General features: G+C 32.3%; 2 protein-coding genes across 2 annotated transcripts; both read right to left on the bottom strand.

Annotated features, from left to right (window-relative positions):
- Positions 1 to 118: 118 nt before the first annotated feature.
- LOC146929806 (S-type anion channel SLAH1-like) lies at positions 119 to 3,065 on the bottom strand. The gene is made up of 2 exons (XM_085701545.1): positions 2,172 to 3,065; positions 119 to 559 (listed from the first exon to the last, which is right to left on the bottom strand). Exons 1-2 carry the CDS (start codon positions 3,048 to 3,050, stop codon positions 287 to 289), a joined length of 1,152 nt encoding a protein of 383 aa, XP_085557671.1. The 5' UTR covers positions 3,051 to 3,065; the 3' UTR covers positions 119 to 286.
- A 5,817-nt stretch (positions 3,066 to 8,882) lies between these two features.
- Positions 8,883 to 11,461, bottom strand: LOC146929805 (U3 small nucleolar ribonucleoprotein IMP3-like). The gene is made up of 5 exons (XM_085701544.1): positions 11,299 to 11,461; positions 10,944 to 11,086; positions 10,715 to 10,822; positions 10,076 to 10,150; positions 8,883 to 9,307 (listed from the first exon to the last, which is right to left on the bottom strand). Exons 2-5 carry the CDS (start codon positions 11,075 to 11,077, stop codon positions 9,076 to 9,078), a joined length of 549 nt encoding a protein of 182 aa, XP_085557670.1. The 5' UTR covers positions 11,078 to 11,086; positions 11,299 to 11,461; the 3' UTR covers positions 8,883 to 9,075.
- Positions 11,462 to 12,428: the final 967 nt, after the last annotated feature.

The following is a 12,428-nucleotide window of genomic DNA, read 5'->3' as shown; positions in this document are numbered from 1 at the left end:
ATTAATATTTAATCGTAGTACGGCAGATGTCAACTTAGTGGTAAGAGTTTGAGTTTATAACTTCAATAGATCAAATTATCTCATATGGGTCACTCGTAAAATGGTGATAATGTTACCGTTATTAATAACAATTTCTTCTTTATCAATTATATTTCAAAATATTTAATTACAATAGCTAGATAACCCAAAATCTCTTGTTAGTACAATTACACATGGATATTTTTACATTTGATCTACAATTATAGAAGTTATAACATTGATTAATAACCAATTATTGTCAAATCCATCAAGTTTCTCCACTGTTTTTTCTTTGTTTTGAATCAAGCTTGCCAGCAGTTTGGGGCATGCTAATGTTGAGAGCGGTGACAATCATTAACATGATACACACCAAAACTGAGATCAATGATAAGATTAACATAATAACATGAGCCATAATCCCCTTAACTTCATGTGCATATTGTGCTGAAGCTATTGCCAAAGCCGTTAGAGGAAATGAATATGCCCACCATGCCACACTAAATTTCTTCATGGATTTCTTAAATAGCAAAGGCCTTGAAACCTGATTATTGTTCAACAATGCAAAACAAAGTTAAGTACTAAAATTTTTTTTATTATCCAAAATCTATGAAGCACGACAAAGATCGAATATCAAACACAAAACTCACACATAACATCAATAATAATTTGAGAAAACAAATGTAATAGAATGTAATCAAATATGATGGTTTCATGTTATATTTGTCGGACACGAGACACACTTTCAACCAGAAATGTTGGTGTCTCATGCTAGCTCAATACTACTTCGGGTCCTATTTATAAAAGAAAATTAGGTCAATAAAAGCTAATGTGTCTAATTCAAAATTCAGTTCAAATATATTAACTTTTGTAGACCCGGTATTCTTTTATAAATAGAAACGTAGTTATCTGTCCTAGATTTATAGTTGCATCTTGTGAACTATGAAATGCCAACCATACAAAAGTATTGGGTTGGCATAGGGACCACCAAATTAAAATTCCAACATAGCATTTTCAGATAAACAAAATCACATGAAATGTCCAAGTTAATTATCCACTTATATTGCAACAAAAGGTCATAGTCAATCTATACATAAGGGACCAGCTTCCTAGTTTCTAGTGGATTTCAACTTAGATACCTCCAAAAGAAGAACAAAACAAATCAAACTTGTCAATAGAATGGAACGTAAAGAATTTGACAACATAAGTTCAAATTTTTGCTTTTTAGCTCACACCGTCATTTTTTCTTGATAAATATAGACCCACGGACTACAAAAATTAACATTAGGTGCATTAGGTAGCTTTCCTTAGGAATTGCAAACAAAGAATGATTTTGTAGGGTAATGCCAAGCTCAAATTTTAGGCTATTCAATATCTATTGAGCATCTTATCGAATTCTAAGTGTGATCAAGTGGTGTGTTAAGAGTCTCACGTCAAATTAAATATAGTTTAAAAACTATATTTATCATAAGGTGGGAGACATATCTCACCTTATTATAAATCAATTTTGTAGAATTAAATTAAATTTTCAAATTTATTGAAAAATAGCAAATGAAATAAAAAAAAATGTTTATCAAAGCAAACATAACTATTAACTTTTAAAAAAACAAAAAAAAAGTAGTCAAAAATAGTTTCTAAAGATATTCATCAAACCCAAACGGTACTATTTACTTTCTTTTCCTAAGTCCTTTTACTTCTTTTTTTTCCATTTCTTTTTTTGAATTTCTTACTTGAAAACAACGGATCTCGATTTTCTGCTGTTACAGGAGGACGCTGTAACAGCACAAGGCCGTCCGATCTAAATCGTGTGGTTAAGATGATTTGGAGTGATTTGACAACTGAGTTAATTTAAACTGCATGATCTATAATCAATGGCTGAGATGCAAAACAACGTGCTTTTTTACGGCAGGGAATCTCAGTCCGAAAACAACATACCAATAGAACACCCATTTTTTTTAAGTTAAAAGATGTGATCAACTTAAGGTCATAATCATGGTTAATTCAACTAAATGAATTAACGACAATATTCGATGTGAATCGAATTGAATTAATCATTTACTTAATTAACTTAACCATATTTTTTCACATGATTAACTAGGTGTCGCAGATGTATGAAAAAGTAGGTGCCCATAAATCATTTTTGAAAAGAAAATTACCAGGGACAAGAAAAGGAAGAGGGAGAGAAAGAACAGCATCTTAGAAGCAGTATCAAAGTAACCACAAACAGATTGCCAAGCCAAACTAGCCATACTAGGAGCAGCAAAGAACAAGAAGAACACCGGTCGCAACATCGCCGGAATCTTATTATTCCCCGGCAATCTCTGATATAATGTAACAAAAAGGACCAAATAATGTGCAATACCAAGAGAGAAAAAACAAATTGCACTCTCTTTCCAACCCATTTGTGCAGCAGCTTGTGCAGCAACTAAGTTACCAATGACAGACATTTGACTCGTCGGATTCGCAACCATCGACAAAAACATCTTCCCTTTTGTAAACCACTGACCATAAATTTTCACATCAAGAATAACCACAGGAACAACAAACAATAACCAGAGAATTTTGTAATGAAGTGCTGCAGGTGGTACTATTGGTGATGATTGTAACAAAAGTAGCCAAGAAATCCATGGAGCAAACATGTAGTTTACACCAATTTGGTTGAAGAATTCTTCTTTAACTTTATCAAAGTGAAGTGAACATTTTAGAAGATAGAGAAGAGAGAGTGTGAGTAGTGTGAATAAAGCTAGTGACCATAAGAGAGTAAAAGCTGTTGAGGGTATCATTGTAAATATGTGTCTTAGAATATGTGCATCTTTGATTGGTTCAATTAGGATTTTCCATAATAAGGCTTGAACTGAGAGGGATAGACTAATTCTAAAATATCCTGCATGGATTTTTGTTAGGATGATAGATAATGAAGATTGGTTGTTGATTTTAGAGTTGAAATTGGATTTATTTTTTGTGAATTGAAGATTATGATGATCGATTGGTAGCACTATTTGGTGTTGTTGTGGTTGTTTTTCAATGTCACCCATTTCAAAGATGCTATAGAAGATGCAATGCAAGTAGATTTATAGAGCAGTTTGTGTGAACGTAGTGATTTATTTAATGGGTCATGAATGTTGTGTTTAATTACTAGACATGATGTCATCCATAAAGACTTAACGGCGCAGTTTGTTGTCCTTGTCCCTTTACTTTCTACTCATGTATAATTTTCTAAATATAAATGGTTTTAAATTAAGGCAAAAGAATTCCTTATATTCTTCTTATGGGTGATTGAGTTATGATACATCGACATCCTTAAGTGATAATACACCCTTGACACCCACACAAAAATCTGACACGTGGCCACATGGACCCAAACACACTTTCTCTTTTCTCTCCTCTTCTCTCTTCTTAGTGCATGGGGTGTACAAGGGTGTATGAGAATAAAGGGTGTCTATGTAACATTTTCCTGGGTGATTAGTTAGAATGTAGGCTTAATTACTCTTTTGATCCCTTAACTTATTTTTTGGTTTCGTTTTGGTCCCTTAACTATTAAAAGTTTCTTTTTGGTCTCTTAACTTACTTTTTGGTTTCGTTTTGGTCCCTTAACTATTAAAAGTTTCGTTTTGGTCCCTTAACTTATTTTTTGGTTTCGTTTTGGTCCCTTAACTCTTCCTCCGTCAACCACTTTGGTCCTTTATGTTAGGATGAATGTATTAGAGTTAAGGGACCAAAATGGAACCAAAAAATAAGTTAAGGGACCAAAACGAAACCAAAAAATAAGTTAAGGGACCAAAACGAAACTTTTAATAGTTAAGGACCAAAAGAAAACTCAAAAATAAGTTAAGGGACCGAAACGAAACTTTTAATAGTTAAGGGACCAAAACGAAACAAAAAAATAAGTTAAGGGACCAAAAGAGTAATTAAGCCTAGAATGTATTAAGATATGGACATATTGATAATGTTATTGTTAAAAACATAGATATAATCAATTTAGAATCAAAATATATATGTTCATCTAATTAGGGATGGGAATAGATTAGGCCGGCCTACGGGGGCCTACGGCCTAGCCTACGATAGGCCAGGTCAAACCAGACTTTTTTCTTAAACAGAGAAGGCCTGGGCTTTTTTAAAAGCCTCTTAAGTCTATTAGGCCGGCCTATTTAAGAAAATATGATAATATTATTTATTATTATATTATATTTTGTACTATGAATTAAAATAAAAATTTGTTAGCTTTTTCAGTAATTTAAGCTTATTAGTATATACTAACTTTTTGCATATTTAAATGTATTATTATAAACTAGAATTGAAATATGATACAATATATAGTCAAATTCCCTAAAAATGCATCTTGATTATCAAAAGAGAGTTAAATCTAATCGATATATTAGTTTGTTAGTCTATTTCAACTTAGATCACATTGCTTATTTAAAGATGTTCATATGAAACAGGCCTTTAAACAGACTAACAGACCGTATCAGACTTTCAGAAAGCCAGACTCAGGCTTAAAAAGCAAGTATATGAACCAGGCCTTCAAAAACTTTGGCAGGCCAGGCTCAGGCCTTGTAAAGCCTAACTCGGCCTAGCCTATTCCCATCCCTACATCTAATCAAACAATTTGTTTCATAAAAGAATCTAAAACAACATATGATACTATTTTTCATATTCTTTATCTGTATATAAATGATGTAATTTACTTTAATGTTTTTAATCATGTAATTGATCATGGATCTACATGATTATCTCACATTGATGTGTTTAATGAGTGTCTAAGATATGTCTATGTTGTCTGATATGTATCCTACGAATGTCAAACACCAAAGCATATCAAACATGCATAGGGACGATCCTAATACCATAAGTGTGTGCGCTTCATATATTAGAATTGGATTTTCGAAATAAAATATGCTAACTTTCTTCTTCCTATAAAAAAATAAAAAAGCCAACTATTTTCACGTACTTTAGAAATACTATAGGACCTACCACTTATAATAATTGTATTGTATGAAATGAAAACACTACCAAAAGAAAAATTGAATTGTATGAAAAGCTACGACGAATACGCAGCTGCTTCACTTGTCGTTTTATGGATTACAGATTGTCTAATCCCTCGAAGGGATTACTGAAGTGTTCCATTTTAAAAATATCAATAATATAATTAATTTACCAAGTTTTTATTAGCTTTAAAAAAAAAAACTCAAATAACAAAGAATGAGATACCAAATAAAACTAGTGTGGGCGGTCTTAGTCTTTTACATGAGAGAAACTCCACATTATTTCTAAATTCACTTTTTTTTCTTTGGACAGCCCTAAGGTTGTGCCATGCGCCTGTGCGCTTTCGTCAAAATCTTTCAAAAGACAACAATTTTATATCAGATCCGTTCAAAAGAGAGTGGCTCATGAAGCGGCGCCTCATGTCTGACAGTCTTCTAGAACAAGCTTTCACCGCTGCCTACGGTGCCTTGTGCACCATTTTGGATTCCTCAACTTTTTGACACAAACACTTGAAACCTGATTTTAATGCATAATTTGCAACAAAAAATTAACGTAATACATGATAGTCTACAAGAAGGGCTTGAAATACTAGTGGATCATTACATTAGGTTAAGAAATATAATGTTGTATCGACAATATATCTTCACTAAAAATTAAGACATTTAACATATAAATAAACTCATTATGTATGTTACTTTCACCTGCCGGGGGTCGGGCTTCCATCTAATTTTTTATTTTTAAATCTTACTAAACATTCAAGTCAAATGATATGCTTCAATTTCCAAGAACCATTGACAAATTTATTTTTCAATGTTAGATCAAAGTCACATTTTTCTTCTGATTTAGACAAATTAATTTATTAAATCCTTTTTTGGGGGGAAAATCGAATTTAGCGGACTGGCCCACCTCAGGTGTCTTTTGCGACCTTCTGTTTCTTGGAGGGTTCAAGCATGAGACAGAAGAATTGTTAGGTGACTTTGGTCTTTTGATTGTTTGTATTTGCTTTTTACAACTATACACGTTCTTGAAGTGTACTATTTTAATTAATAATAATAATAAAAAAAATAATTTTGTACCAAAAAAAATTAATAAAAATAATAATACTTTTAAATGTTTCCGTGTGTTCCTTTTACTTGGTATCAAGGTTGTCAAAATCAGGGTTTAGCTTCAAGTCGAAAGAGATGAGCAAAATCGACAATCGTAAAATCGCAACCAAAATCGAAGGATTTTACTCAACTACTTTTGTAGAATCGATATAAGAAATTGTAAAATCGAAATCAAAATCGATGGATTTTACAACAAAAAAAAATACTAAATATATGTTATAAATGGTATATAGTCATAAATGACTTAGTTTATTAGAAATCGTAAAATCGCAATCGAAATCGATGGATTTTGCTTATTTTAGGATTCTACTATAGATTTGAGTCGTTGAAGATGAAGAAAGTTGCAAAATCCTAGATTTTAAGATTTAAGTTTGGATTTTGACAACAATGCTTGGTATAAGTTTTCAACATCTCGAATAATATTCTGGTTTATCATTATTTTCTAAATCCAGATTTGAAACATGCATGTTACATATAATATTGCTTCTATGTTCCTCCTTTGAAAAAAAACTGAGTATGAAAACTACAATACCAATGTTTGTCTTGTGGTCACCTACCAGATCGATCAGCCAGCAAGAGAAAGATGTGATCCAATAATGTTTAAATAATTCAAGACATGCACATGAGAGATTCACTTCCTCTAAAACTGAAATCCAATAATGCATTACATTTTCTACGGCATATATCTGCATCAATATTACACTGAACGGGATTCATATTCTTTGACCAAGGTTTCAAGTTTGAACTTCATGGATGGTTAGGATGGAAACATATGGTTGGGAGAGAAGACCCTATTAAAAGTGTTTTTTAAAGAGTAATTGTTTAAAAAAGTAAATCTTCGTATAATATAATAAGGTTAATGCTATGTAAAGCGAAAGTTTATTCACGATGGGTTCTAGAATGATGTGGCAAATTTTTATCCCTTAGATTTCATACTTATTTGACAACTAATTCATCAGAAAATTATATAAAACCCACCACCCCTGTGTTTCCCGACCATGCAATAATTTAATGTGATAGCATTCATTTCGGGACAGATTCGTGGTAAAATCCTTCGGGATATTTAGCACAGCTCATGCATGTTTCCTACCCAATCTCATGCATAGAAAATTTCATACATTTTGGATATCACTCGTAGTTGATTAGTAGTCTCAATCTCATGATGAAACTTAGTCTTTGAAGAGACCTAAACATGAAACCGATCAATATTAATCAAGTTTAAACAGCGTAAATAATTAAACATAGAACTTGGAATTAAAATGTGAGTATCTCTTCTAATCGATCAAATTTTGATTCGTTATGGGAGTCTAAGCATACCCAACTATAGAAGCTAGAAAGTGAAGCTTTTAAAAAATCACGTTGGATCACTGTGATTCTGACAAATCTACTGTGATATCAAACATGCACTCATTCTGCTAAACTCAACCATTGCTAGTCACTACTAGAAACTTCTTTTAGTACATGTCAAAAGTGGAAAATGAGCTTATAAAAAATAAACAAGCATTTATTAAGTAGATCAAGAAGTCTAATAGAGGTAATTAATGAAATTCCCTATCCTATACGCTTATTATTGCCCCCACAAACAAATGTAACATCCACTTCCATTCCATGCATCATCATGCACACATCTCTTTCTTGAGAAAAGTATGCAAATGCATGCACAAGAGATAGGAGTTACTTTCTCAAATAAGTGAATTATGTACAATCATGACCATAGGGCTAACTAGAGTACATTAATTTCCATTTAGAGTAATGGGTTGAGCTGTAGGTGTATGTAACCACATTTCATTGCATTTCTTGTAAGATTCGATCGTGTGAAAAGAGGAATTCCACGACTAAAAGGTAATATGGCAAACTGTATATGTAATTTATCAATTCACACTTACAATGGAATCTACTTTGTGTTGTTTGAATACACAGTCAGAAATCCAAAAGTTGCGTTTTTATTGAAAACGTGATTCTATACACACACAAAAAAACCTTTGAAATTAATTTTCTGGTTAAATTTTGGCGTAAATAAAGAAGTAATATAAATAGTTTTTATGATTGGGTTAAAGATTCATGTAAACTTATTTTTAAGATAAAAAATATTTTTCAACAAAAAGCATGGGTAACATTTTAGAATCTATTAAATTTAGTGTGCAAAAAAATCAAGTGAATGTTATGACAACTCTACTAGGGTGAGACCCTAAACTAACTCTCTCATTCGTCCTTACTTTAAAATTTATTAATAAACAAAATTAAAAAGTACAACTCTGGGGACGAGACCAATATCAAAGAAACATAAGGTGTTAAAAACATTCTACATCATTAAAAACTTTATCAAAAAAATTCCACGGGTAAAACCTTGATAATGGAAGAAAAAAAAAATACATATTTTGTAATAGCAGAAATCAACAAAAAAAAAATCTATACAAAAGTAAAACTAATTTATTACGATGAAAACAATCCTTAATAGAATTTGGCATGCTAGTGAATTGTGTAATGAGTTGAGGATGATTGGCACATCTTTTTTAACAGTCCAGAGAATATGCAATGTTGGGCACGTTGAATTTCACGCTGTTCGTGCTGTTAGTGTGCACAGCAGATTGCACGCTGTTTGTGTTACGGAACCTTATAACACAAAGGTTCTCTTGCATGCCTCCTGTTTTATGAAGCCAGTTTGTGATATTTAAAGTGACTGCTTATAGGTCTTTACCACCCATTGCGGCCCTATACAGCTCGAAGAATTAGTTTGTGCTTATGCGCACCCCAGTTAAAAAATAAAATAAAAGAAAGTTCAAACACAACCTACATCCAAATTTCATTAACCCCTCTCATAATATGGAATGATTCTTTTCTTTTAAAAAAAGAATTTCCCATTAAAGGAGATAACCATACAAAGTCAAAAATTCATCCACAAATTCAAACAGTCTTGGTTCATTCATGTCTACAACAAAAATTAGTTCAATAGCAAAGCACAAATAGCCAACTAATTCATTAAATCATAGTCATCCAACTTGTCATTGTACTGAAGCACCTTTCTCTTTATCTTGGAAGAATCCACCCATGTAATCATGTCTTCCATGTTTCTAGTTACAAGGTAAGCTGGGTCTGTAATTGTATTTGGACCAACTCGAACATGTCCCTGTTCAATATAAGTTACAGCTTCTTTCAAATGCTCAGCAAATTTTAGTTTCACCAAAACAGTTGAGAGCCTACGTCTGCATGATAGTGAACAAAATTCGGAGCAAATTAGGACGATGTAATGCAAAGTTGAGGTACAAAAATCGATAAACTTTTATTGCTGCATAAAACTAACAAGACGAGATTAGGGTCAAGAATCCATAACCAATGTTTCAACTTTATTAACTTGACAGTTGACAACAGTCCATTTTTAGCCCAAAACTTAGTTGGCCGTCGCATTAGAAGAAAGATAATTACTTAATTATAATCAACTGATGTTGCAAAAGAAAAAAAAAACTGCTGAAGAATTTCATTTTTCAGTGGTCAGCCTATTTTTCTATTAAATTTAGTTTATTACATTCACATAAAATGGCACCCTTGGCCTTACTACAATATATATACCACTTTTCATACGACTCGGAATAGTGGCCTAGCTACAAAGCAATGATAAACCATATGTTAACCTTCATGTGACAAAATTTGCCCTTGAAACTAGATAACTTGGCAAAATATTGTCATTCACCATGTCCATGCTAATGTTAGATGATTACTTCAGTTGTTTTAATACAGTTGAGGTAGACTGTCTTCTGTTTCTAGACTGTTCCTAGACTTTGAAGGCATTTTATTAATACCTCACCCAAATCCATAACTATAGACACTTTCTTGATTTCTAGATTATGTTTATTGCTTGTCCTATTTAACTAGCCTGGCCCTTATTTTTTTTCATATGAAAATACATTCTAATGAGCAAACAGATAAAGTGGATAACTAAATTTTCATTAAAAGCAGCAATGTGTTCCTTTTACCTGCAGAAGGCTGACACGGTTAAGCGTTCACATAGTGTGATGCTTTGTCTGGTTGGAATCACACCCATTTTGTAACTGTCATAAAAAAGAAAGGAATGAATGAAACAGATACGTGCAAATAGCTCACAACATTTACTTTTATCTTCTTTGTTTCAAACTAATATCAGCTACCAATAAGAAGCAAAAAGAAAGCAGGCACTAAACTAGAACAATCATCCTTTTTGAAATGGCAGGTCTAATTTATCATTCTCAAAAATCCTAGACAAACTTGTAAGTTATATAACAAAACTATGGTCATCATGACGAGAGAACCAATGAACCATTGCAGTCAGTTCACCTATTTTCATCACATTTCATTTGGTCACCTGTATTCACTATTTATGTCATGAATAATTTCAAAAACCACCCTGCAACTTGTATATAATTTACAACTATATTTGTAATTGAATTAAGTTAACCAAAACTCATAGTGTCGTATCTACATCAATTCAGTTCAAATGAAAAAAAAAAAAAAAAAAATAGATTATGTCAAAAGAAAGATGGAAAACGTGAATGAATAATTATGATATATAGCAGTAACCATAATTATGAAACAAATATTAATTACTGAAATCATATATGTTTAAACTTTGAACTTACAGTTTTTCCAAAAGCTTATCAGTCATATCAACTCGGAAAGGATCCTTGGGATCCATCTGTTTCACCGTGTTTACCAACTTCTGAACCATCCGGCATATACTCGAATACCTATTAATATTTCCACCACAATCCCAATTCCACAAAGAAAATGAATCAGCTAAAAACCAAACTAAAACAAAGAAAAATACCAAATGCAAGAACAACATAAAAATGTGAATTATGAAAATACTTTTTGTAATCGTCCCGACCGGTAACATGGTAGCGCTGCATAACCATGTTCTCTCTGTGACCTCCTTCTCTCTTCCATTCCAAAAAATTCACCTTTCTCAAAAGCCTCTGCTCATGATGCTTTAGCTTCCTCATTGTTATTCACTGTCATCACAATTCATTCTATTAAGGTCATGTTCAAATCAAATTATTTTAAGATAAGGTGTAAGTTGTTTTTATCAGCTATGATGAAGAAGAGCTTATGCAAATAAGCTAAAAACAGCTTATGGATAGAAAGAGACTGTCCCATATTAAAAAAGGGAAAAGCGAATAATAGCAATAGAAAGGGAAAGGGAAAAGAGAGAACAAGAACGCACCTTAGAGGGAGGGAGGGAAGACGGTGGGCCGGTAGACGGCAGCTGAAGGTTATCTAGGGTTACGGGATGGTATGTCGGTGTATACTGTGAATGCGTTTTAGAACTACAAAAGAAGAGAGTGCGTGTTATTCAACTTCATGTGAAATAATTCCTGATACTCCCTCCGTTTCAAAATGAGTGTCACTTTAGACAAAAAAAATTGTTTCAAAATGAATGTCACTTTCAATTTATAATGCAATAATAACTTTTTCTTTTCAATTGTACCCTCCAATTATTACTCTGCACACTACTTCCAAAATATTACTTTTAAAACTAACCAATAGTTAATAAGGATAATTTGGTAAAATAGTCATTCTCTTTCTTTTAATCATTACATTTCTTAATATGTGTGTAAACACCTAAAACGACACTCATTTTGAAACGGATGGAGTATTTGATTAAAAAAAATATTAAGTTAAAGTAGCTCAAAAGGTGACACGCGTCCAAAAGGGTAATTTAAGTTTTACCACAACATCTTCTATTCTTATATTAAGAAGGATTGTATCACTCTGTATAATAATAATTTTTCATGTCATAATTAATAAATTATAAACACAAACACATAGTGCGCAATCCCCAAAAGATTTTTCATGAAAACCCATTCCCTATTACTAAAATTGAATTATCAAACCCCATTATAGACCTTATAACACTACTCAATCCACTAATCAAAATAAAACAACCCCACAAAAGAAACTCCAAAACAAAAAAAAAAACCATTTGTCCATTTCAACTTCAACCATTTCATAGAGACATAAACACAAACACCTAGAGAGCAATCACCAAAAGAAAGAGAAAAGCATTTACCCATATTGAAACATATATGGAGAAGATGAAATAGCAGAGTAAGAGAGAATGGAAAAGATGAAACAGCAGAATAAGAGAGAGAAGAGAAGAAACTAAGAGAGAAAAATAAAACCATAGAAAGAACCAAAAACTCACCTGTTGAGTTAGAAGAAAACGGTCGACGACTTTGTGGATTCGGTTCGTAATTGGTTACTTTGAGTTGAAAGGGCGTTTATGGTCTTTTGATACATTGAAGATAGTTGTTGGAACTATGGTCGTTTCTGTGTTGGCAGAAGATCGTTGGA

Source organism: Medicago sativa, chromosome 4, assembly GCF_051527215.1.
Source record: "Medicago sativa cultivar Bolivia chromosome 4, Bolivia_mono, whole genome shotgun sequence".
Lineage (NCBI taxonomy): Eukaryota > Viridiplantae > Streptophyta > Magnoliopsida > Fabales > Fabaceae > Medicago > Medicago sativa.
The sequence above is the reverse complement of the archived record's forward strand: the minus strand, read 5'-3'. Positions and strand labels throughout refer to the sequence as shown.